This window comes from Strix aluco, chromosome 2 (assembly GCF_031877795.1).
Source record: "Strix aluco isolate bStrAlu1 chromosome 2, bStrAlu1.hap1, whole genome shotgun sequence".
Taxonomy (NCBI): domain Eukaryota; kingdom Metazoa; phylum Chordata; class Aves; order Strigiformes; family Strigidae; genus Strix; species Strix aluco.
In genome coordinates, this window is record NC_133932.1 from 6,131,657 (window position 1) to 6,159,616 (window position 27,960).

General features: G+C 36.7%; 1 protein-coding gene across 2 annotated transcripts in view; it reads left to right on the plus strand.

Annotated features, from left to right (window-relative positions):
• Positions 1 to 27,960, plus strand: part of STXBP5L (syntaxin binding protein 5L) — a 219,584-nt gene that overhangs the window by 141,295 nt on the left and 50,329 nt on the right. The window contains exons 12-19 of one of the 2 annotated variants that reach the window (XM_074809076.1): positions 468 to 615; positions 2,241 to 2,308; positions 3,533 to 3,573; positions 6,415 to 6,632; positions 9,739 to 9,911; positions 17,362 to 17,487; positions 21,995 to 22,146; positions 23,898 to 23,969. In XM_074809076.1, the coding sequence (XP_074665177.1) occupies positions 468 to 615; positions 2,241 to 2,308; positions 3,533 to 3,573; positions 6,415 to 6,632; positions 9,739 to 9,911; positions 17,362 to 17,487; positions 21,995 to 22,146; positions 23,898 to 23,969 (998 nt within the window). The remainder of the gene's footprint in view (positions 1 to 467; positions 616 to 2,240; positions 2,309 to 3,532; positions 3,574 to 6,414; positions 6,633 to 9,738; positions 9,912 to 17,361; positions 17,488 to 21,994; positions 22,147 to 23,897; positions 23,970 to 27,960) is intronic. The other variant, XM_074809084.1, reaches the window with a different exon arrangement.

Sequence of the window (27,960 nt, forward strand, 5' to 3'; positions counted from 1 at the left end):
TTCATTGTAGAATCAGTACTCTACCAACCCAATAAGCTAAACTGCTCGATATAAAATCCACAGTTGTATAAGTAGTTCTTAGGTCATAGTGTATATAATATCCGTGAATGTGAAGCTTCTAGAAAATGTGTCACCTGTATAAACAAGATGAGATGTTGGGAAAAATTAGTTCCTAATCCTCATTCAGACAAGTATTCCTGTTAGCCTTAGGAATTATTCACGTGAGTGGGTACTTAAATTGCAAGAGGATTCTTGTCACAGCAGTGGCATTTTGATGTCTTTATTTGAGTAACTACACGTTATTATTGACATTAAAAATAATACATATATTTGAATAAATAAGGGAAAATGTACTTTATTAGTAATGACTTTACTTAGATTCTGTTATACACTTTAAGATAAAAATATGTTTTCTTCTATGGCTCAGTGTGTCACAGTGCTTCTAATAAATTGTCTTCCTTAACTAGTTTTCCAATCTTTGAAAATCCATATCCTATTGACATTCATGAGTCACCTGTTACCTGCACAGAATATTTTGCGGACTGTCCTCCAGATTTGATTCCTGTACTCTATTCTGTAGGAGCAAAACATAAAAAGCAAGGATACAGCAATAAGGTAAACAAAACCAGTATTTTTTTAAACAAAGTAGATGTACAACCTATGTTTTTGTAACATCTTACCAACTTATTTTCATTTTACTTCTTTAATAATCACTTTCAAGTTGGTCTAACTAGCAGCTTAGCAGCATGCTTACAGCCTCGTATTTGTCCCACAGAAACATCATCACTTAAGCGCAACCAGTAATGACCATTATATAGGACTTAATCATCAAACTGCTGGAGTTATGCCAAATCAATCTGAGTTAAAGGAAACCCATTGGCGTACAGTTCAATTTTGTATGGATAAGTTATCTCTATCAAAGAAAAAAGGGAAAACATAACAGAAAGAAGTTAGCAGAAGAGCTTCACTGAAAGTTGACGGTTGACAGCATGTCTGTGAGATTTTTATTAAACAGGGATATTAATAATTTTTGTACTGAGTTACCAAAGTCTTAACGTAATGCTTTTAGAAATAGGACAAGCTGCAGAAATAAAAAGAGGAAATACAATTATTTTATAAATTTCAAGCATTAATCTGCTTTATGTTTTGACTAGAACTAATCCATCATAATAAATTAATTAGAAAACATATTGGGTAAACAAATCAGGCATCATCAATTTTCTATTCATATTAAGAGAAGTATTCTCCTTGGAGCTGCCTTGTTTTCCATGAACTCAGAAACTGGGCCCTATCTACTACTTTTGGCTTTTGATTCAACAAAGTACTTCAGAAAATATTTTTTTTCTCTTATTTGAATTTGTCTGCTTATCTATCCTTAGCTCATATACATAGTTTCCCAAACTTTTCACCACCTACCCGTATTCATTGCACACTCTCTTGTCCCCTTCCTGTATTTGTGCACATTCAATATACACTCTGAATGTAGGTAGCCACTCATTTGCCACCCACCCATTTCTGTACCCACAAGCATCCACTCCATGTATTCACATAACCAGTTTGTGCTCCCAGCTTTTTTACACCCACTCATACTCTGCACACATTTTCACCCACTCTGCACATATGTCATCCTCCACATCCTGTATCCTGTATCCATACATGTCAAACTTTAGGCACAGACTAGCATTTTGCTCTACCAGCCTAGACCAAGGAAAAGAATGGGAGTCTTGCCACTAGTAAACAAAAGGCAGAAGAAGAGATAATAATTTCATATGTTCTGTAAAAGTTGCAGTCCCTTATCTCATATCTTGTGGCATCATGCTCAGAGATTTGTTTCTGGGCCAGCTTCTTCAGTAATCTTCATCCTCCAAACAGATTCTCAGTGTATTTGGTGTCCTATAGAAACTCCAAGAGTCAAGCAATCTGAAAAGAGTAGCAATGCTGTTTGTTACTCCTTCCTTTAGTTCCTATTTTGGACTGTTGAGTGTTATCTGTGCAGAAATATTTTAAAAGCATAGAACTTTAATTGGTAACATAAAAATGTCATTAAGTTTCAAAAGCCTTCATTGATAATATAAAAATGTTAATAAGCTTTAAAAGCCGTGAATGCTATGCATTTTTATTCCTTTTATGAGTTGCCTTGCTTTTTGGAGGAAGATGTTTTCTACTCCTGAGTTTAAAAATTAACCAAGCAAGATTTATGAGAATTAGTTGTGATCTCTGTACTCCTGTTGTTTGTTTAGGAGTGGCCTATCAGTGGTGGAGCATGGAACCTTGGAGCTCAGACATATCCCGAAATCATTATTACAGGGTGAGAATGAAACTGAGGATTGGTACTTTAAAAAATGTTAGTGTCTACGGCTTTTCATTGTGGGTTAGCTATAGATAAGAGTTGACCCTTCATAGAGTATGCATATCCTGGCCTCTTCACATGAGGTATGTAGTTTTTTCCCTTGTGCAAAGTCACCACAGAAATTCCCACTTGCTGTAGAAAATAGAACTTAGTACTCGGGGATGAACTACCCTTAAGAATTACCGTTTGAGGCCCCAGTGTTACACAGCAGGTCTACATACTTATAAAGGCAGGGTCTTTGGAAACAAGAATCCATTTGGCCTTGAAGGGCATAGAGAATAGCTTTAAAACAGGGAGCAGCTGTTCTTCTTTAGCTGTTGTCCTTTGGCCTCTGGGGACTTTGTGTCTGGGAACAGTTTGGGAATTCATTTTAATACCCCAGCATTAGTGAGGGTGTGGTGCACTGGGATGAATTTCACCTGTGAGTGGAGAGACAGCCCCATAACAAAAAGGCATAGAAAGGCTCAGATTGCAGTAGAAGCCCCATGAGCAATGCCTGCTGGATTTTCAAGGGGCCATGCCATAAACCAGAAGCTATTCAGCTGTGGTACACCCTGTGTTTCCCTTGGGTCTCAGCCATGCTGATGATAGCAATATATTTGATAAATTGTTATTATCGATTATACTTAACACCTATTTTTAAAAATAAGATTATGATATGTGTAATAGTATAAAAAAGGTGATGAAGGGATTATTTGTATTTTAAACAGAAATGTCTTTTTTCTCCAGCTTTACTTCAGGGATGATTTTATATTAATAAAAAGAACACAGCTGTAAGGTATTAAGCAAAATTAAGTTACCCTCTGTCCTTTCAAAGTTCATCATACATGGCATTTTTAGAGTGCATAGGCTTTGTGCTGGCTCACTGCAAAGCCAGAAGTGCTGTAACTTAAGCTTGTCATTAGTATGGGAGCTAATTTCCTGCTGTAGCGATCTTAAAATTCATTTGGGGCTTAGTTCTGTGTAGGAAATGCATGAAAAAGTGTTTTATTAACCTAATCAAATTAATAACAAAATACTTTCTTATAGTCAGTATATATCATTATATATTGTCAGTAAGGTATGGAGAGTTACCACATGAGCAAAATACAGTTTTTCTGCTTATATTTATCACTCACTGAAAGTAGATGTTTTAGAATTGCATCTTGTTTTAACACATTTAATTTTTATATTTTTTTTAAGCCATGCAGATGGATCAGTAAAGTTTTGGGATGCTTCTGCCAGTAAGTTTCTAAAGTTCACTTTTATATAATGCTGACAAATCACACACACACATACATATATAACAGGATACTTAACAGTATGAGGAGTAATACCTGGGATGATATAATTAGGAATAATGAGGTGAAATCAAGCAAATTTTTATTAAATTAGGGGAAAAATCACTGCTAATGACATATACTAGCCAGAAAAGAGTGAAAGTCTTTAAGAGGAATAAAAACTCCAGATACAACATACCAAAACCTATGAAGGATGAAGTGTTGCTAAAAATTTCCTAGGGCATAATCTTCTTGTGTGTATAAAAGAGTGGGCTCAGATCTAATATTCAGTTCCAGTTGTCATGTCTCTTCTATTCTGAGTGCAATATAGTCTTTTTTACAGCTAAGTAAAAATAAAATATTAAAATACAAGAATATATCTCAATACATGTTTAATCTGGTGAGGGTGGAGAAGACCTAAATCTTTTCTTGTCTAGGCTCAAGTTCAAGGAAATAATTGGGAAGCATTTCCATTCATCCTAGCAAAAAAATGCTTCAGAAAATAATTGTTCCATATATTCTAGCTATAACTACACATATCAAAACCCAGCATTTTCTGCTACAGAAAATACATATGGTACTTATTAAAAATATACATACATTTTGGTTGAAAACTAAAATATTCTGGTTCAAATAACGTGACGGTGCTTCGCAAAAGTTGCAGTAGAGCTGCCTTGTATTCTGTCTCTTCTGTGGTACAGGGATGTCTGGGTAGAATCTCTCTTTTATGAGGTATCAGTCTCTTAAAGAAAAGAGTGTGGAAGAGACTTCTGTCTGAGATGTTAGGCATAGAGAGATTTAATTTGACCCTAATAAGCAGTATGTAATGGTTGACAAGAACACAGAGTATGTGACACACTACCTGCTTGTTCCACATTGTACCACAGAATTGTAATGAGTAATACTGCTACCATTTCTGACCAAATATGGGGAATGTTTACAAGATTTTAATGTCAGCTAAACCTGATGACTTTGTCAGGTAGTTCTCTTTTGCCTAATATCAAATATTTTCACTCATCAGGATGGACAAGAAGAAAATGAGGATTTCCAAAGCCTTATTTCACAAAGGAATTTTACATAGACATGTCAACTGAACATAACTATGAGTTGCTTTTTCACCATATAATTTGTCTGTTTGAAAATGGAGGAAAAGCAGATACATGCTGCTTAGAGTTTGCATCATCCAAGTTATGGTGAACACCAAAAAGAAAAAAAATCAAATGATCAACAGGACCTCAATCTGCAATGACAGAAGTTTGAGAGAGCTTTAATATAAACAAACCCAGGATAATTACTTTTATTTAGAGAAGTAGTGTGAGGCATTAGATTTTAGTCCTGCTTTTCAGGGCATGTACTGTGTTACTGGTACCATACTTGGTTTTAATTATTACGAAGTTTTATTATTTATAAGGTCTTAACTCTTTTAACAGAGTTCAAATTTCATGTGACATTTCCTGGCAAACATAATATCCTAGTGGTATTTGAAGGCACAAAATACTTTGCTTTTAGACATTTTAATTGTGTAAATCTGTATCTGAAAGCACAGATTTGTGGGAGACAGGGAATTGCTAAGCTACTGAAGCAATTTTCCAAATGTATCTTTGCTCAAAAGCCATTGCTGTTTCTTATTTGCCCTTGTGCAGATGGTGCCTAGTAATTCTCAGAAGCATAGAGATCCTTGCCTTGTACTTGTGCCCTATGATTCTGTAATTCTTCCAGTCCTAGTATGCATGGACCCATGATGTCTGATTTGAAGTCCCACTCTAGATTTGCCGCTGGGACTAAGGGCATTCTGAGGCCTCTTCCACCACCACAGAAGCAGGAAGAATTATGTATTCATTACAGAAGCATTTGCTGTAATTTGTGAAAATTTGGTAGCGTTTTATATGCTAAAACTTTTCAAAGTATAAAAAAATTTATACGCTAAAACTCCTGGAACATGCAAAATGAAAATGTAATGTTGCGGTGGTCGTCATCCAGTTACATAACCAAAACAAATTTCTTTCATCTTTTGTTTTTCCTGTTACTCAAGCTATCTAGACTGATCTACCACAATTATGCTAACATATGTAACAACTTTCCTTTATGTATATACACACCTTTATAGGTGCTGGGCCTGACTGACTTTTTCTGACCTTATGCAGTTACTAATTAATGCCACCGATAAATTCTGTAAAAACAGGGAGGAATGTCAGTAAAACAAAAATGAGTTAATTATAATACTCTTTACCTCCAGAATTCACTGCAGTGGAGGTCATCTTGACACAGGCTTCTGGATATTAAGGTTTTATATACAGGTATAAATACAGATATACTTATTAGTCAAGAACTCAAAATATTTTAGAACTCCTGTTCATTCAGAAAATCTTTGGGTTGCCCAGGCCACCAGAATAATTTCCTAATGTTTTCTCCTGAAGTGCCACACAGTCTTTACATCCTAGCAAGATGCTAACCTCAGACAAATGAAATCTTAGTTTCACATCTCATTAGGAAAATAGCAGCATTATCAGAGCCTCTCTATAACACTGAGCGTAATTACAGACATAATGGTTAACACAGACCTTTGACATCCTGTCCCAGAAAGTACTAAGAAGTATTTCACAGACAAATATCCATTTTGGAAGTATTAAATACATATCCTACCAGTACTGTGTACCAGAATAATATCTGTATTGTATCTTCTTCTCCTCTTAGGCCTTCATAAGATTCTTTGTATGCCACAACTGAAAAGAAAATGGGAAGCAAGGAATTTTATAACCAAATTGCTTCATGTCAGCATTTTTTGTATGTTTTAATATATTCCAGTTACTCTACAGATGTTGTACAAATTAAAAACATCAAAGGTCTTTGAAAAACAGAAACTGGGAGAAGGAAAAGCAACAGCTGAGATTGTGGAAGAAGATCCTTTTGCTGTTCAGATGATGTACTGGTGTCCTGAAAGCCGAATTTTCTGTGTGGCAGGAGTTTCTGCATATGTGGTTGTTTACAGGTTCAGCAAACATGAAGTAAACACTGAAATTGCAGTAAGTCCTTCAGAATTTTACTCTCTTATAAAAGAACATAATTTCTAAATCAAATTGCCTTGCTGTGCTCATATATGTGCTCATCTACTTGAATAAAATTAATATCAAGCTGTATATTTCAGGTAGAATCGTACAGTTATGTTCTTTTACTGCATTGCAGTCACCTTGTACTTATCATTGTTGTACAGCAAGTCTGGTTTAAACCTTGCATTTTTGCACAGGAGCCACACCCACTGCTAACAGTGTGGCTGAGCTGCATTTATAATGTAAAACATTCTTCCTTAAGCCTAAGAAGTTTAACAGGAGACTGCTTTTAAGGCAAAGCCAAACTAAACATGACTGCCTCTCCTTCAGGCTTGCCATTCTCTGGTGCTGGAGAACAGTTTGCAACTCCAGACACTCTCTTGCCAGAAAGGATTTCTTTGTATCTGCCAGTTCTCAACAAATCCCAGGGGCTGACCCAAAATTTCCCTTTCATTTTTGAACTTCCCCGATTACAGTTCTTTCCCTTTTCACACTATTTTAGTGTACTTTAGAAAGTCTATAGTTCTAGCCTGGCAAAAATATGTCATTTTTGGCCTGTAGTCTTGTGCCATCTGGTAAGGAAATTCATTACCTATAGCTGTTCTGTTGTTTCCCTCTCATTTTTTTCCCCCCAGAGGCAATTATCAAGCTAGCTGAATGTACCCTTTCAGGGAAGTTTTAAAACTAATGAACAATCATTTCACATTACTGACCAGCTCATGTATAATGCTGCTAAAATTACTGTGTTTCAGTATTCTTATATTGTTCCATAGCAAATGCACCTTATCTTTTATTACCTATCATTTAATTTCTTTATTTTCCTGTCTTCTACTTTTGTGGCTGAATTGCATCAGAACTGGTATTTTCTAAAGTGTTAGAATATGTGCAATTTTACAGTTTCTCAGATTTCATCTGTAATTAAGAAGCATTTATATGAGGAATTGTTCTCTGAAGAGTTGCTTTAATATTATCTAATCTTGGCCGCATAGTCACTGAGTTCCCCTGGGTTTTGTGCAGCCCTGAGATGGGCCTCAACTCTTGGTTTCCATGTTTTTGCTGCAGTCATTCAAGTCTTCACTCTTAAATGGTGGGGGGTTTTTAATAAAAAACATGTGAGTCTTTGTTGGAATGTGTACCTGACATTAGGCTGTCTGTCTATATTGAGACTGAGCTGATCGGTCTCAGGATTTCTTTGCTGCCTGAGGTGAGCCCAAGTTCTAGCACTTAAGTGTCCTCACTTTTCTAGCAGCCAGTATGAACTCACCTTGAGTTCAATCTACAAATCTCAGCATTTTAAGCACCCCATGTGGGTTTGACTGCCTGACATCGGTCTTGTAAGTTTACGTCAGTCTTGTAGTTTACACTAGTCGAATGTAGAAGGGAGAATCAATAAGCCTAGTGATGGGATCCTCAAAGATCTTTACTGTGTGTCAAAATAGATTGGTACAACAGGTCTGTACCCATTCCAAGGTCCAGGGAACAAAATGTAAAAAAAATTCACAGTCATGTTATTAGCCTAAATTTTTCCTTCTCTCAGCAAATGAACAATAGCTAGAACTTAACAACATGAATTTTAGTTGAAAAAGGAAGACACAAAGAAAAATATCCAGAGAAGAATGATGCACTTTGAACACGGCAAGCAGCAGAACATACTCTTCAACAATTACTCAAGTCCTGCATGAAGATTAAACAGCATTATAAATTGTTTCGGTTAGCAGCAATTATTTCCAGGAGATTATATTTCCTGAACTCGTTATTTCATTCATTAGTCTTTGAAGGCAGATGTTGACCATGAGTTCCTTTAGCCGATTCAGGCAAAAATACCCATGGATTTTGCAAGGAGAAAACAAAAGTGAAAGTTTGAGAAAAGACCCTTTCTCTCCTGGTTGAGCAGAATCACTTCTTTATGAAATCTTACGTGTTTTAACACAATGGTTGAGAAACAGGAGAGCCTTCAGTACTGATGTTTATCTCCCAATTCTCATGAAACTTGGGTATTTTCTTAATCTTCATTCTGGTACAGATGATGTCTCAGTGAGAGATCACTAAGATGTTTGCAGTGTCTACATCTGCAGTTGCTTCTGATAATTTCAAAGTACCAGCACCAAAATTGCTATTCAGCTAGTAATCCCAAGACCTTATCTCTTTGAGGGCTGTACCTTGGTTTTCATTCTTTTCAAAATGGGGATCTCTTTGGACAATTTGTGAGGTAGAAGTAATTGCCCAATATTTACTGTGATTCTTTGAGATGATTACTTATATAAATTTGAGCTCCCTGTCCAGTTTCCCCTGTGTTTTGGAGTCCTTCAGTTAAGGTTTCCTAAGTTAGTGGAAAGAATTGAAGGGTAGTTGGTCTCCTTTTCCCTATCTAGAGAGCCCAGAAGGAAAGCAAAAGGTATTTGGTTTGAACTTTTCTTTCTAGCATCCACCAAACTCATGTTCAGTCTAAGGAATATGTAACTCTCTGTGCTGTTATCTCTGATTTCCTGACCCCCACCTATGGACAAATGAAGTTTGTTCATTCATCAGTACTACCCCCACTGTCAGACTTCTGCATACTGGCTAAAACCTGTCTTGTAGAGTCTCTGGTCTCTATTGTACTAGCAATAAGAAGGCAGAGTTGGTAATCATTCTTTTAATGAATTTGCTTAGGAGAAAGGTAACAGACAATAGGCAGAAATTTTTCATTACATTTATCCAGAATGATGATTCTCATGACAAAATATATTTGTTTGGGGGTGAGTGATTAACTTCTCTTTTCGTAATAAACTCTGGAAAGTTGCATTGTTGCCTTTCCTTACAATGAAAAGCTTGAATCAAACTCAGCACTGGAAGAATGTATTTCTCCATCAATGTAGGGTAGATAACTAGTTCCTATTTGATGTTACTATTAGGCTGTATAAATAACAAATTGCTGTATAAATAACAAATTACTGTATTCTTTGCCTGCAAATGATAATGATAAATGGGGGGGTGTGTGTATATTTTTTTTAAAAAAGGCTTACTGATATTTATTTGAAAGTAACAGAACTTTCAGCAGCTTGTTTTATGAAATAGTAACTTAGCTTTTTATTTATTTAAGTCATTAGAGGTACGACTTCAGTATGAAGTAGAAGATATCATTACTCCTGAACCAGAAATAATTCCCCCATTTCCAGATGCCTCCTCCCAGCTTCCTTCTTTAAAGAGCCTTTCAGGCAGTACCAACACTGTAGCATGTGAAGGACCGATGAAGGATAGTATCCCATGTCTTAGGTAAGTCCATGCCATTGTTCAATGTTTTATCTTTCTAAAAAGCACTCCTATCTGTTATGTTAAGAATCCATCAACTATCAAGAAAAAGAGGTTAGTCATATGTATGTGACACAAAATGAGAGGAAACCAGAATGTGGAACAAACAAAAGAATTAAGGTAAAATAAATTAACAGGGGATTTTAAAAGGCTAGAAGTAATTATGGAGAAGAGAAACTGTTACAGTAAAGGTTTGACTAATTTTCCAGTATGACCTAGGAGTAGCTCTTCATCTATACCCACAATTTTGAATGGAATACAAGCACTACAGAATAAATCAAGGATTTTCTGAGGAACTTTTTTTTGAGTTCACAAAGAGATTTTCATAAAGCAGATGTGCAAAGCTTTCCCTCCTTGATTAATTAGTACAGCACTAAAATCTTTCTTTGTGAAAGACGTATATGCATTTTATGGTGTGTAAGGGAATGCAACTGTGTTCATACTCATGAAACAATCTTTAAAATATACAATTATGAAAGAGTTTCACTGTGTGGAAGTGTATATACGTTTATTTTTTAGAAGGAAACAAATTGTTGTCTGTTAGAGTACATATAGCTACTGTTTGGAGTAAATTAATGTGTTCTTACTAATAAGGCAGATAAATTATAGGTTTGGATAGTTTCAGAACAGAACCCCATACAAAACTCCATAAACTGTCATTTTCCAGCAATTATAGTACACTGCTGATAACAATTGCTCTTATTTTAATGAATTCATTATTATTTCAGTCTAATTATTGTTAAATACTTTAAATGCCTCAGTTATTTTAAAAGCAGTTTAAATGAACATTGCCTGACTTTACAGATACTTTGGGCTGTTGAGCTCCTGAAAATAGCATTGACATTTAAAAGCATATATAATGACATTGTTATTGTAAAATTAACAGTATTTTTTGGCATCCTGTTTGTTTGCCCACCTCATTCAGTCAGGCAGTTGAACCTCAGACCCCAGTTTAATCATTAATGTAAACCATGAAAATCAATAGAAGACGCACAGAGAAGTTATTAAAAAAATCCCAATGTGAAATCTATTTATGACACTGAAATCAGCAAGAATGCAATCAATTATTTCAGTGGCTAACATTTTCCCTTAAGGGATTCTTATTTGATTTGGTCTGGGGAGGAGAGGAATTGTTGATCTTGGAGGCAGAAAAGCTGTAATGAACCAGTAGAGGTTCTGCTGATTAGTTTTTAGAAATTTCCTTAACTCTATATAATCTCACATTAAGATGGCCAACTGATTTTTGTCCCATTTTACACAAAGTAAATGTAAACTTATTTTGACAGAAAAGTGGTTTTTCAAAGTCAAAGTAATTATACCACTCAAACTGCTGGCATACTCTCTCTTAAATTTATATAGAAGTATTCTGTGTACACTCTCATCCTTTTCAATAGGGAAAAACATATAAATATTCACGCTTTTCCCCCAAACCCTAACCAGGTCCACATTCCTTGTCTGTCAAAAAACTTCTGTTCTAAGCAGAATTATGATGATAAAGTGAAAGTAGTGCTGGAACCACAGAAAACCCAGTAGAGACTTGGATGATGCTGTTGACTTTATCTGCAAGTCATTAAGGTGGGCAGCAGCACAGAATCTAAGATACAGTTATAGTAACATAAAGCTGCAGCCACCTACACATGGAGGGTGAGTGCACAACTTGAACTATATTGATAATCCAGATAAAATTTTATATAAAGGCTCGCTTTTAATCTTGGCTCCATTGTGTTTATTTTCGTATCTGCTTCTCAACCTTGTTACAGCAAATGGGTGGCACTCCACACTACACAATTTTTGCTAGTCAGAAGTCGGAATGACTGAATGTGTTTGTGTCTGCGAATAGGTACTAGAAAGAAAGTGATTGAAGGGGCTGAAGTAATGAAAACTTGGCATTTTTCTGAAATCGAAAGTAAATGTCACCAAGAGAGGCAAGCAGTAGTGTGGAATAAATAGTGTTCTTGCTTATTTCAGAAGATTTTATAATGAAATATGCAGCTGTAATAACATAAGAAACTGATGTATTTGTGATTATGCAGATAAATATTTTTGATGTAAATGCTGTCATCAAAAAGCTGTACCCAGAATATAAGTCTTTGTTTCCAGACTTTTAATATCATCCCAAAATTAAGTCAATCAAGGGTTTTCAGAGTAGCTCCAAGTAACTCCAAAATGATAAAGAACTGTGATTATCTCATGAAGAAAACTAGAAACCAAAACTTTGCAACAACTAAATTCAGTGAAGAATAACAAGAGCATGTCAAGGAAATCACTGAAATATCTATATTTCTTCTGTGCATACTCCTGCAGTCTGTTTAGACTTATAGTATAATCACTTCAAAAAAAGCAATCCAAAACAAGGTGAAGAACTAAATGTCAACATTACTGTTCAAGCAAGATGGTTAGTGAAGCCAGGGAAATAACTCAAACATCCTTAAAGAGGAAGGTGTCACAGGAACATGGGAATGACAAACTGAATCACAAAATCTGAAACTATTTTACTCTGGTCTTATGGTCTTTCACGAGCTACAACTTACTCTCTGCTTAGAGAAAATCCCTGTGAAATAACATCTATCTTACCAAAGAAGATCCTCAAATTCACAGTGAAAAATAGAGAGAGAAAGATGTTTGCTTTTTTTGTTCAGGTCACAACAATCTGAAAGAAAACTTAGAAGACACTTCAAGTTCTCTAATTCTTTCAGCATGTTGTTAAAAACACATTGAAAAAATAATCATAATATATCATAAATATCATAATAAAAACTTGGTTTAGAAGATCAGGATTAATTCTGCAGCCATTGTCCCTCTCATGGTAGTCTGTTTAGAGGAAGAAAAGGATAAACGCATTGCCTCAACTGATATTTGTTGGAACTCACCATAGCAGCATGACTCTTGTGTTCCCCCACATCATCAGTTATCCATTAGAAAATACGGATGTCTGCTCAGCTAAAAGGGCGTTAGACTTAAGTCTTGCTTCTTGGTTCTCATTTACCTGTTTTATATTTTTTATAACATTTTTAAGGGCAGGAGTTGAAAACAGAAAATGGGGTCCAAGATGGAAACACTGCCACTAGTGTGCCTCTTAAAGGCCTATCCACAGGCATAAGAAGTGGAAGGGCCCTGTCACAAAGATACTTTGGAGGACTATTTGTATAAAATATTCGGTTTCTGCTTGCTGTGAAGTTTGTTTGAAAAGAATACACCTTCACTGTATACAACTGTCATTTGTAATTTCAGTTTTCCCCGGTCTCAAAAGGCCCCTCTCCCTTAGCAGCTTGAGTTCACAGATGTTCATCCCTTTGTTCTCACCACGAATACTCCTGGCTAATTCAGGGCTTCATTAAGCTTATGGATAGTGTCATTTCAGAAATGTTCATGGATATGTATCTTATGAAGAAAGGAAAGGGCAAAGCTTTAGTGCCAACAGAACAGGTAAGAAAGCACAAAACTTTGAGCAGAGGTTTGCTGTTCATAGGAAGCAACAATACAAAGCTATTGCCAACTGTGATGGGCTGACCTTGGCTGGCTCCCAGGTGCCTGGCCTGGGGAGAGGAAGAGGAAGATGGGAAAAGCATCCCGTGTGCTGAACTGTGCTGCCATGTCTTTCCTATGACAAACTCAAAGCCAAGTGACTGATTGCTGTTCTGAATAAACGGATATGTAAGGTCTGAACAGTATGACAGGCAAAAGAAATAGAATAGTGTGCCAAGCCACTGTTAAGGAAATGCATTTAGAAAGACAGATGAGGAATGCCTTTGTCATTAAATAGTAAATAAGGGAAAGATTTGGCAAGGGTAGTGAACACTCTACACTAAAAATATAAGCAGCACAGCATAAACTGTATTGCAGAAATGGTTAAATAATTTGAGGCAGGGTGTGAATGTATTTTGAAAAGCAGTTATCAAAGATGTCATATCAGGTGCAGGTGCCCAGACTCCAGTTCTTCAGAATGTGTGCTCCATGTCTGTATAAACCAGCTAATCTCCTTCTTCTGATTCTTAGCCTTTCTTTCAGTACTATTTTTTGCAGGGATAGAGGATTATATGTGATAGACTGCCCTACTATGACTGTGTGCAGAGGGGTGCAATATAAGCAGTCTCACCATTTACAGCTACAGTAAAAATGCACTGGCTAGTGGGCTTTACATATAAATTACTACCTACAGTGTGAATGTACTAATGAATAACATGAATACCTCAAAATATTGCTATTATTGCATAATATCTTCTTTCAGTGTATCATCATGTTAAGTTCTACCAGTCAAGAACACACATAAAGCAGTCATACGAAGTGTTCGGTTCTTACACTCCCCCTTAATATATACACCTTCACTACCTGCTTTGCAAGTCACTGAACTTGCCATAACAGAATATGAAGAGGTGTTAATAATTATATCAGATTTTATGTAGGAAGCATTCATTCATTAAGACCAGATCAGATATTAGGTGATTATACTCCTAAGAAGAAAACAGGACTTGTTTGCACTAAATGGACAAATGACGATAACTTCCTTCTCCTCTATTGGAGGAGCAGTGCTATGCTGGACCTTGTTCTCACCAACAAGGAGGGGCTGGTGGAGAGTGTGAAGCTCAAAGGCAGCCTTGGCTGCAGTGACCATGAAATGGTGGGGTTCAAGATCCTTAGGGCAATGAGGAGGGAGCACAACAAGTTCACTACCCTGGACTTCAGGAGAGCAGACTTTGGCCTCTTCAGGGATCTGCTTGGCAGAGTAGTATGGGATGAAGCCCTGGAGGGAAGGGGGGCCCAAGAATGCTGGTTGATATTTAAGGTTCACCTCCTCCAAGCTCAGGATTGATGCATCCCAACAAAGAGGAAGTCAGGTAAGAACACCAGGAGGCCTGTGTGGATGAACAAGGAGTCCCAGACAATCTCAAACATAAAAAGGAAGCCTACAGAGGGTGGAAACAAGGACAGGTAGCCTGGGAGGGATGCAGAAAAACTGTCTGTGCAGACAGGGATCAGATTAGGAAGGCCAAAGCTGTTATAGAATTAAATCTGGCCAGGGACGTCAAGGGCAACAAAAAAGGATTTTACAGGTACATCGGTGATGAAAGGAAGACTAAGGAAAATGTGGGCCCTCTCGAGAAGGAAAAGGGATACTTGGTCACCCCGGATATGGAGAAGGCTGAGGTAGTCAGTGCCTTTTTTTGTCTTGGTCTTCACTGGCAAGTGCTCCAGCCACACCACCCAAGACACAGAGGTAAAGTTGAAGGCGGGGACTGGGAGAATGAAGAACCGCCCACTACAGGAGATCAGGTTTGAGAACATCTAAGGAACCTGAAGGTGCACAAGTCCATGGGACCTGATGAGATGCATCTACAGGTCCTGAGGGAACTGGTGGATGGAGTGGCTGAGCCACTAACCATCATATTTGAGAAGTTGTGGCAGTCTGATGAAGTTCCCACTGAATGGAAAAGGGGTGACATAACCCCATTTTTAAAAAGGGGAAAAAAAGAAGACCCAGGAAACTACAGGCTGGTCAGTCTCACCTCTGTGCCCAGCAAGATCATGGAATGAATGCTCCTGGAAACTATGCTAGGGCACATGAGAAATAGGAGGTGATTGGTGACAGCCAACATGGCTTCACTAAGGGCAAATCGTGCCTGACAAATCTGGTGGCCTTCTGTGATGGGGTTACAGCGCTGGTGGGTAAGGGAACAGCAACTGACGTCATCTACCTGGATTTGTGCAAAGTTTTTGATACTGTCACGCATGACATCCTGCTCTCTAAATTGGAGAGAAAGGGGTTTGATGGATGGACCACTCAGTGGATAAGGAATTGGCTGGATGGGCACACTCAAAGAGTTGTGGTCAATGGCTCCATGTCCAAGTGGAGAGCAGTGACAAGTGCCGTTCCTCAGGGGTGGGTGTTGGGACCGGTGCGGTTTAACATCTTTGCTGGAGATATGGACAGTGGGATCGAGGCACCCTCAGCAGTTTGCTGATGACACCAAGCTGTGTGGTGCGGTCACACGCTGGAGGGAAGGGACGTGCCATCCAGAGGGACCTGGACAGGCTGGAGAGGTGGGACCGCGCAAACCTCATGGAGTTCAATAAGGCCAAGGGCAAGGTCCTGCACATGTCTCGGGGCAATCCCAAGCACAGACACTGGGTGAGGAGTGGACTGAGAGCAGCCCTGTGGAGAAGGACTTGGGGGTATTAGTGGATGGAAAACGGACTGTGAGCCAGCAATGTGCACTCACAGCCCAGAAAGCCAACCGTGTCCTGGGCTGCATCCAGAGAGGTGTGGCCAGCAGGTCGAGGGAGGGGATTCTCCACCTCTGCTCTCGTGAGACCCCACCTGCAGTGCTGTGTCCAGCTCTGAGGCCCCCAGTGTAACGAGGACATGGACCTGCTTGAGCAGGTCCAGGGGAGGCCATGAAGATGATCAGGGGCCTGGAGAGCCTCCCTTATGAGGACAGGCTGAGAGAGTTGGGCATGTTCAGCCTGGAGAAAAGAAAGCTCTGGGGAGACTTTATAGCAGTCTCCCAGTACTTAAAGGGGGCTACAGGAAAGCTGGGGAAGGACTGTTTATCAGGGAGTGTAGGAACAGGATGAGGGGTAACAGTTTTAAACTGAAAGAGGGTAGATTTAGATTAGATATAAGAAAGCAATTCTTTACTGTGGAGGTGGTGGTACACTGGCACAGGTTGCCCAGAGAAGCTGTGGGTGCCCCCTCCCTGGAAGGGTTCAAGGCCAGGTTGGATGGGGCTTTGAGCAACCTGGGCTAGTGGAAGGCGTCCCTGCCCATTGCAGGGGGTTAGAACCAAGTGATCTTTAAGGTCCCTTCCAATCCAAACCATTCTATGGTTCTATGAAATAGAACTGCCAAGTCATTGTCAATAAGTTTTGAATATGCAAGAGGACCACTACAGAAAGGGACATCTTCTCATCTTGTCATGGCTCTTCGCATTTTCTATTGTGCTTTACTTCAGAGCAAGAAAGTTCCAAAAATACAGAAATGTCCTGTTTCAAAGCATCAGAGGAAAGTATTTTAGATTTTCCTTTCAAGTTGATTATTCATGATGATTTTTTAAGTGTGCATTATATAGCATAAGAAAATATTCTGAAAAAGGAAAATCAAAGCAAAATGAATAAGCAAAAATTATTTTTATTGACCCCCACCTACATCTTCTTCAGAGTTTCTCTTGTAGGGAGTGTTGAAGTTTTCAGATTTGTTTCTACAACAGAAATGAAAGTCAAAACCTGGAATTCCTCCCAAATATCCCTGTTCTGATTGGAATGCCTAGTCTCAATGTACAGTATGCTGCTAACGCTGGTACCACTCTGGGCTTACTAAGGCATTGTGCTTCACTAGTATTTTCTCAAGAGAAGCAGTTGTTATTCACGACCCAGTCTGTTTGTTTGTTTGTTCTTATTTTGTACCTCTCCTTCTTAGTGTTAAGACTCGACCTGTGCGAATGCCTCCTGGATACCAAGCAGATCTCGTTATTCAGTTGGTGTGGGTGGATGGTGAGCCTCCACAACAGATCACCAGTCTTGCTGTAAACTCTGCCTATGGACTGTAAGTAACTCAAAATTAAGGTTGCTTTGATTTATTGTTTCTTGCACTAAATCATGTATGTTCTAATTATACTTTGAAGTTTCCTGCAGACAATTAAAGTCAGAGTAAAAATAATCAAAAGGTGCTATTACCCAGATTCTTGGGGAAAAATTATTTGAACGCACATAAAGATTGTAATATGAGATGTTAAACTGCCATTCTTGCCAGTATTTTTACTATTCCTGAATCTTTTCACATTATTCCGTCCTTTCAAATAAAATATAATTACCCTTCAAATCTGTAATTTTTTAAAGTTATTTTGAAAGGATCACCAAGGTGAAATACATTTCATAGAAAATGGTGATGTGATTAAGTGTTAAATGTCATTTATCGTGACATCATATCTTAGTTGGAAATTGTCTTCTGAGAACAGCATTTTTATGTCTGTGCTAATCTCCATTTGCAAGAGAACCAGTGACCTGAAATTGAAAATTGAATAAGGAACATTCAAATGCTAATTTCTGTTTGGGAATGCAAGTGAGTGTATCTCTGTGTGTTTTTTTCCCTCAGGTTAAATTTATTTGCCAATTTTTAATGTTTTCTCTCACTGAGAGTCACCCAGATACATTAAAATGGTTTTCCCTCTAGAAGGTGTTACTCCAATAAAAACTATAGGCTGCAATGGGTGTTACGTGCCTGACTCCTACTGATTTTCAGTAAGTCACTTGACTCTCTCCAGAGACTTTGGAAATTTTAGACAGAGCCTTCACATTTGTGCAAAAATGTTGTCATTTGGGGACTGTTTTGTCAAGTCTTTGGCCTGAATTTCCAGACAGTTTCCTATTCATCATCTCTAGAAGTTTCTTTTGTCTTACCGTACCTAGATGCATTTGTCACTTGTACAGATTGTTGGGTTTTGCCTAATTTGCTCCCTTGCAGGTCCCAGGCCTCAAGGCAGCATCTGACTTCAGGAATAATCACACCATTCTCTCACTTGCAAACTACTCTAACGGGTTGCAGTTCTCCTAGTACTCACAGTGGTTTCCTAAACATACCTGATTCAATCAGATGCTGTAAATTGTTTCCTTTGCTAGGAGCAGTAAGAGTTTACAGGACAGTCTCCTTTAAAACACAATATACTAAGCAGATGAGTGTTTCAGAAATAAGTGCATGTATCAATAAAATAGCCCAATAACCTAAATTTAACTTTCCTACAAAAGCTACCCAAGAAAGGCCTATTTCTTTAGATTTCTTCTGTAGACTCTCTTCTCTCTCCCTCTCTCTTGTCTCTCTCAACTTTTTCCTTGGGCCTATGACAAGGTACAATCCTATCTTTCATCAGAATTTTCATTTAATACTTTATTTTTTTCCTGTTATCTAGCCTCACAATGTGGAAAAGCTGTGCCACTTCAGCAGGAAGCTTGAGGATATGTCATTTTTGCCATGTTAGTTGTAGGGTTATTTGGGTCATCTTTTGCCTAATTTTTTTTCCTATAATATCAGTTTAGCTAGGAGGAAGGCATAGGAAGGTGTGTTCTGGAGTGTCTACTTCCAGTATTCTTTTAATTACTTTGATTTCTGTAACTGTATATTACAAATAATAGGAACTTAGGGTCCCTGATGTTACTGCAGCCATGGAACAGTACTAAAGCAAGATATAAAAGCAAATTTATCCCCAGCAAAGATAACAGACTTCAGACATTGTGAAATTTTATTTAATGTATTTTGTTTACTTTTAACAGTACCAAGCTACAAATTAGCAGTATTAACACCTATTTATTTCTGCTGAAATGAATCATCAAAACCTTCTTTATGGTATGAAAGTAGGAAAGAAAAATTTACAAAATGCTTTAGTTACAACTGAAGATCAGTTAACAAGTTTAAATACAAATAATAACTTTGTTTTAAAGTATGTTCTGTGGACTGAAAGCAGTCTCTGAAAATTTATTACCAGCTCATGTGATAAAAATTTTTAGCCAATTTACATATTAATTGTCAAGAAAGTCCTATGAGGATTTTATGACACTTCTGTGAAAGGTGTCCACAGAATAGAACATCTAGCAACTAATTCTATTCATCACTCAAAACTGAGAAATTCATTATGCTTATTTTGTATTTGATTTCACAAAGTCTTGGATGTTAGCAATTTATCTGAAGCCTTGTTAGTAGCAATATCTGTCTAGATTTTCTTATCATTCCTCAACAGTGTCATAATATTAATGAGCAGTTTCTGATTTTTCTTGGTAATCTTTTTAGTTAGAAGAAACATTATATCCATGCTTGTGTGTGAACTTAGAGAAGTTTAGAAAAATGCAGACCAGGAAGCAATGATCTGTTTTGTTAATTTGCTGACCACAGAGTGAATGATCACCAGCTCTTCTTGTGACTCATGTTTTCCAAAATTAATAAATCTTAGGTTAATAATTTTCAAAATGCAGATGGCTCTAATTTTTGTTCCCTGAAGTAATAACAGATGAGATTGACACTCATCAGTTTTATTCCTTTATTTTTCTTCTCCACCTAGAACATAGCAACTTAGGAACACAGGAATTGCTGTCACACTTTACACTAGTAATCTTTTTTACTTCAATGTCCGTTCTCTGACAATGCCTATTAACATATGCTTTAAAGAAAATACAAAAATGCCGAAAACAAATAGCAAAATAGTTTTTTATTATTCTTTGTCAGTCAATTTGCGTCAAGAAACATGAAGACATATAAATCTTTGCCAGAATGGTTTTCTGGCAAATGCAACAGATAGAGTTCCTTTTTGTCCCAGGAAAACTCTCTAAAAATTATTTTGTTCTTCTATTAAGCATAAAAGGCTTTGGTAATTTCTGAAACAGATACTGCTCTACGTTCATAAAACATGGATTTTATTCCTCAGTGCACCTTATGATCTTTCCACATAAACACAAAATATTGCCAAATAAAAGTGTATTTGTACACACTTTAACCTGGTACACACTTTAACCTGGTGTATATTAGTAGCTGCTTAAGCTAAAGATCAGTGAAGAGTCAGTGAGGGAAAAAGAGAGTATGTTCACAGTATTTCCATAGATGCTGTACTAAAGTCAGTGTTCAGTCAAGGGTAGAAAACATGGTGTAGTAACAACCAGTAGAATCTGAGCTAGTGCTGTAGATGGTCCTTAATTTCCAGTTTGACAAATAATAAAAACTCACCCCATTTTCACCCTTTACTTTTTCTATTTGCTATATCAAAACCTCTTTTTTATAATGCAAGAAGAGGAAGAAAAGGTACAACAGAGGAAAATGTTTTATCTACCCTGCTTCCCCTTCCTCCATCTCATTACTTCTTTCTTTCCTTATTGGTTTTCCACACCCAAATTCATATATCTCCTTTAAGATATTGTGGAGCTATATTAAGAACAGTCAGGTAGAGGTGAGTGCACAGCTCACTTTTAATGTGAACTCAGTGGTTAAATATTCTGCAGGGCTTTGAACTGACCACCCTAATCAGTTTTTACATAAAATGACAGAACTTGATCACAAATTATTCCTAATCTGATTGAGCCTGGTTTGGAATTTTGAGTTTCTTTGTGGCTGTACCTGCAATCCTTTCTATCTGAGAGTTAAAATTGCAATCTGATAGAAAATGAGAGGCTTCTGTAGAATAATTGTCAGTATATAATATTTCTGCTTAAATCAAGTCTCCAGCAATGCAGTGTCAAGAGTTTGGCATATGAATCCTTTCACTAGTCATATGCCCTGTGAATTTATTTGCCATTATTTAAATCAGAAAGAAATGAGTCAATTTTGCTAGTCTATTTTAATATTAAATCTCAAATAGGTTTAATACGTTAGTGAGAATATGAAGCAAAGATATTAGCTGCTGAGATATAGGGGTTTCCATATGCTGTGGTTAGCTTCGGACTTTCTCCCAGGTCTTACATATAGACATGTTTAGTGTCTTTTTTTCTTCCTTTTCCCTTTAAACCACCATCAAAATGCAATTTGTAGAAGCATTTCAGAGCAGTAGGGACTGTTTTAGCAGGAATCTATACTGTAGCCAAGCAGAATTGGAAGGAGATTTTACAAATACCTTTCAGATTTGGGTATCTCCACAATACAGCTTAATATATTTCATTTATCATTTACATTTAGATTAAAATAATTATCTATACATGTATTTGTATTTACATTTTAATGGTATGTTATATATACGTATAGCCATTTTTTAAGATCTACCTCCAGATTTGCAGGCTTAATTTACATCGTTATTACTAGAATTATATTGTCCAGTAAAGCAACATTTAGACATTATTGCAATGCATTTGACACAGAAAGTTAAATTAAAGTGGGAAGTCTGCTTTCTGGTTAGTCAATTACTGTGTTTCAGGGAACAATTTTATAAATTCAGGATTACAAATCTATAAGAATTACAAAATGTAAGCTTTGAGTAGTTTCTGAAGAAAATGTGCAGAATTTGTAATAATAAATAATTATTATTGCTTGCACCACTTAATTACATATTACTAATACCTTTGAGGAACGTTTATTTTCTCAGAGTGGCATTTGGAAACTGCAATGGTTTGGCCGTTGTGGACTTTATGCAGAAGACAGTACTGCTGAGCATGGGAACTCTTGACCTATATGGATCAAGTGATCCATACCAGCGTCAGCCCCGTTCACCTCGCAAAAGCAAGCAGTTTGCTGCAGGTAGGAAATAAATTATTGTGGTTATGAGCCTGATATGTTCTTTGTTTTTTTGCCTGTGGCTTTTTATAGTGCTTTTGAGATGCATGATGATTTGCCGGCCAATGGAGTTTCTATAACTTGACAGAAGAAACCTGCTATGCTTTAGGTACCGACACTTTCTCAGAAACAAAGTGTTTTATGAAGTTTATTCTTTTGGGATGGAGGTCAGCAAGTAATTCCCTTAGCTGAGTCTGTAAAAAATCATAATGAGCAGAGCAGTAAATTGTTTCTCTGGCAGTCACTTGAAGTGTAGTCTGTATGCTATTTTCTTTCTGGTTTCAACAAGTTCATACTAATAGGTAAGACTTCAATTTAAACTTAAGTGTATCTTCTGCCAAGTGCTATTCATTGGTATTTGAATAGGCAGTTGTGTTCGGAGAAGTGTAACACCTCAGAGACGTTATGTAGGTAGCACAAGTAGCTCAAATTAGCCACTTTGTTAGTGAATTGAAGCTCTTGATATTAATTTACTAAATCTATCTGCACCCCATTTTAAAATTTGATGCCAAGAGGATCACATTTGAAAGTCATAGCTATTATTATGCATTGTGTGTTAGAAATATTAGTCCATCAATGCAATTTTACCATACATTTTTGGTTATCTAAAAAATTTACTTGTATGATAAAAAAGTCAGATCTTCTATGTTTCAAATCTTTTTACTCTACATATTCCATAGTAACATACCAGAGTCAGACACAATTATGAAATGTGTTTTACATAGCTGTGAAGTTTTAGAATTAGATTTAAAAATCTGTTTGAAAATGTTGAATTTAAAATCTAACCATAAAATTATAAAAGCAGTAGATTATAATGGGTTTATGACATCAGCATTTTCATCAGCAGACCCTGCACTAAATCATCAAATCCTATTTCTCCATACAGTCAATGGAAAATTTTTTTAACTGGGAATATGTTTGTACTCCAAACAGAAAGTAAAATTTAGAGAATAAAATGTAAGCCTTCAAGCCTACTTCCATAGAGTCAATGGAATATTTTTTAACTGGGAATATGTTTGTACTCCAAACAGAAAGTAAAATTTAGAGAATAAAATGTAAGCCTTCAAGCCTACTTCCATTCCTGAAAGACCATTTATCTCACTTTCTAGGCATTTAATCATGGCAAGCTTAGTTCTCATCTGTGCCAAGTGTTAAAGATGTAAATTTGTCACAGCTGAGGAGAGAAGAGACAAGCAGCTTTAAGCTACCTTCAGCTTCTCTGTCTGGTTCAGCCAGTCTCACAGCAGCTCCCAAAGTAATTTAAGCAGCTAGCCCTAAGCAACATGCTGTAGAGTCCTGTACAAAAGGTGGAGGGTAGGTGACGTAGAAATAGCTCTCATCAGCACTGTACCACACAAAGGATTTCTCTGTATCAGTCTTGGCCAGTCCTTTAAGGCAACGTTCCAGTTATGCAGCGCTGTTAGAATGGAGCCCACCGGGGATAAGTGACCGCTAAGAAGAAACACACAATTGCTCATAGAAACTGTGTATCTAAAAAAAGCCTCAGCTGCTTTCTCACCATCCATCCCACATCCTTTACTTCTCTGATTATTTTTCTTGTTATATCTCCCGATTGGAAGGTAAGCATCTGCTGAAATTTCTTCACCTTGGCTGTTCTAGATGCTGGTTATGATATCACTTCCTTTCACTTTAGACTGTTTTTTCTCTCTTTCCTCTGCCTGCTGCTGATGCTGGTGTACTGGCATGTTCCAAAGACAACTTTTGCATGCGTGGCCTGTCTAACTTTTATCCAGATTTAACGAAACGGATCCGTACTTCCTATCAGAGTAAGTTCTATAAAGGTTAGGCAAATAGCTTTATCATGAATGGACTATGCCTGACATAAACCCATGTGTTTGTGCTTTGTAATGTGTTTTTCTTAAACACATTCAGCATGCATGCAAACTTATTATATTTTGTGATGTCAACCATGCTTAATTTTGACAATTATCTTTATTATGCAGATATTTCAAATCTGTTTTCTTCTTCCAAAAGAGTCAATGAGAAAACATCAGTGACTTATATGGGGCGGACTGGGCCTTAGAAATGTTTTTTTTAACAACGTTATGTTCCTGATGACAGTATCTTTCTTTGGTTTTTATATTCATTTTGGTGTACATCTACTTACATGAAGCATTTCTTGTTTTGCAATGGCACTGCCTGCTTGTAGTTATTAATTAATTCTTTCATATTTTCAGAAGAGCAATGTGGCTTAAAAGAGGACCAATTGGATTGGGTACTGTGAAATTTAAAATTTTAATCTTGGTTTGATACTTGAATATTTGGCTTTGGGGAACCATCCCATGCCTCTGATCTTTAATGGGGAATGTAAAGTGGGTATAAAAATACATACATCAAAGAGAGCTATGAAAATTAATGTTTTTAATATCTTTAAATTTTGAATTATAGTGATATGTAATTTAAATATTAGTATTCATCACTGCAGAATGCGATTAACAAAGCTATAATTAATTTTGCAAAAATGACTGTTCAACAGATGAGCTGTAAGTTTCTTAATTAACTGCAGTGCTTATATGTAATTAGGTCTCCAGGATGCCTCTTATTCATCTCTTTTAAAAGTAGTTTTCACTGAACAACTGGATAGGCAATTTTACATTAAATACTCAGTATAGGCAAGCTAAAGGGGTAGCAGTTTTATCATCTTGCATAAATACAGAGTTATGTAGCTATTAAAATACATTTGTACACTCACACAAGAAACTATGCTGTCTCTGAAGTGATTACTCAACAACTGATTTCTATGCTTTTATTTCATAATATTTCATAAAAGTTGGCCTGTTTAGTTAAAAGACTAATCCAGTTACAAGTCCAGCAGTCTGTAAAAGTTTGGTTTATAATGTCTTGAAGTTTGTTAGTCTGGTCTTGCTAATTTCAAGTCTGTAACAGGGAACCTGACAGACAGACAGCAGTCAAAGGTTTGGGGGTTTTCCCCTGGTAAAAAATTAATAAGTTCTAAGACCAAAAATGACCAACATTTTCCTTCAAAATGACAAACACAGACCAAAGTTTTTCATGGGCTGAAAATGTATTATCTTCTTGTCATCTTCAACCCCGAAATTGGAAAGTCCACAAAATCTTTCTGTATACATCATAACTGAAAAATATGAGTTGGACTCTTAGGCAAGATCATTAACAGCTTCATTTCTTTCCTCAAAAATTATTTGGCTGTTGCTTTTGCAATTCGATACTTATACAGGAGTATGTACTCTGTGATCTATCTGAAAGATGTACCAGGCAATAAGATAAAGAACAGAGCAAGAATGTGTCATAGGCTTCAAAATATCTTGCTAAGTCATTCTCAAGTTATGCTTTGTTATATGTCTTACTTGAGATATGAGTGAGTGGTATTGAGAATGGATTTAGGATTTTGCTTACAATTTATCTCTTCTCGTAAGGGATGATGATGGGGAAAAAAATGAGTTATTTTGCGAAATTATGCAGTTGAAGCTGATATTATTAAGGCAAAGCAGGACCAGTCATGATAAGCATTGGATCTAAAGTTTTGAGGGTTATATAAATGAAAATGGAAGTTAATGGGAAGTCATATCAGGAGTTGATTCAATTAAGAAATGAAAAAGGAAGATAATTTCATGAGGATCAGTTTGAGAGAATAAGACTTGCAGACATTGAAGCCAAAGAAGAGATTATCAATGAGCAAGATACTTAAGACTTTTGTCAGTCATTTTGGAGGTGATTTGCAGGAAGAAACAGTCTAGTTTAGTATCCAGCCTGAATATGAGTGTTAAAGTGTGATGTTCCAAGGATGAAACAAGTATTATGGATTAGAGTATCAGGGAAGGCAGCAGGGCTGATAGCTGTGTTGAAGGAGTGAAGAGAAGACTTCAGCACAAAAAAACAGAGTTCATCTTGGCATGTTAAGTTCATGTCTGGACACTTGCGAGTAAATTTTAGAAAGATAGGATTGCTGCTCTAACTTGGATGGAAGGAATCAAAGTTAGAGGTGTGTATTTATGAATTATTAGGGTAAAAAAATATATTTATTGCCCTGTTTATAGGAGAGAATCTCCTTAAATACTGGGACAGAGAGATAAAGGAAGTCTTGATGTTTCAGTCCTTGAAACTGAAGAGAGGGGAAAAAAAAAAAAAACAGAGAAAAGAAGCAATGTGTTGGAGAAGAGAGGCTTTGCAAAGGAAAGACAGAATGAGCAATGTCAAGGACATCCAATATACATAGCACAGCAGTGGAATAATTGTTTTGAATCTTAGCCAATAAATCTATAGAGAGCTTGATAAAAGTAACGTATACATGTGTAAGCTAGACTCAAAAGTGTCTAGACTGGACTTAGAGCATTAAGAAAGCACATTCTGTGGTTTGGGAGGTGAAAGTGGGAAGGGAGAAGCAAGAAGGGAAGAAATTAGGAGAAATTTGATCAGTTCTAGGCATACATAATGGGAGAGACTGAAATAATTGTCCTATCAGGGGAAGTAATCTGTGGAAAATAAAAGGCTAAGATGAGGGTAAGTGCAGAGCTGGAGCTAGCTTTCTGGTGTTGATGACCTGTTCCATTTGCTATAACATCTGTTGGCAGCCACCTTCCTTTGTAGCAAGAATATGCTCCAAGCCAAATAAAATAAACTCTCTGTGCAGTAGTGCAGAACTGTGTTGTTAACATATATTCAAATATTAAAACAAGTACATTTTCTGCATCTAGAGAGATAGTGTTTGCAGCAGAGTATAAAAATACTAACTTTCAAAAACAATTTGCATCTCCTACTAGAAATTCATACCATCTGTTGGTAAAACAAGAAAATAAATAGTCTTTATGAAGCATCCAAAAAGTCAGCAAGTTCAAAGTATGTTGATCCGTTGGAAAATAATTTTCAGAATGAAGACTTTTCAGTGGGAAGTCCTTGTACCTCCTTCGGGTCAGTCCCTTGAGAGGATATGAGCAAAAGTAACCTTGGTCTGACAGGAGGACACAGAAAACTCTGTGTTATGAGTCATTATATATCAGTAATTGACACTTTAAATCACACCTGACAACACAGCAGAAGCTAATATAGGTTGAGTTTTAAGTCAACAGCTATATTCTGAACTGCCATTTCCAAAGAATGCATCATATTTAAGCATAAAGAAAACATAGTATGGTAATTCAGTCTGAAGATGATGGAATAAGATAACACTGGGTTTACTTATTGGCTTGTGAATATTTATGATAATTTATTTATAATTCATTTATTTGATGCAAAAAATGCAATGGCTTTGGGTGCTTTTAAGTAAATGATCCGTCTGAATCATTTAATCATAGAGATAGAAATTTTAAATTTCAAAAATAATTTTAGCTTCAATTATGAGTTCATAAAAGTTGTTACTCCATGCTAGTCAGTATATTTTTTGATTCTTTAATAAAGAGGAAATGGGAATCAAAGTAAACTTTGAAAGGTATCCATGCCTTTAAAAGTGCTTTAATGCCTTGTGTGATATATTTACATCTTGCATTATTTTCACATTTATAATTTGTTCAAATCAAAGCCAATTTCTTTATAATGTCAATGGGTGCATCTTCTCACAGGTGGTTGTTTACATTGCCACTCTCAGTTATTTGCCTTTTGTTTTGCTGCTATGTTCTTCTTGCTCTACTTGGACTCAAAATTTGCTTACGTGGGGCTTTTTGGCTAAAAATAGCTGAAATATCTTGTGGCACAGATTGGGCCTACAGAACTTCAAAATGAAAAGAGAAATATTTTTGTAATTTAACTTCAGTAGCTGTTGTAGTCTCTCAAACATTCAAGGAA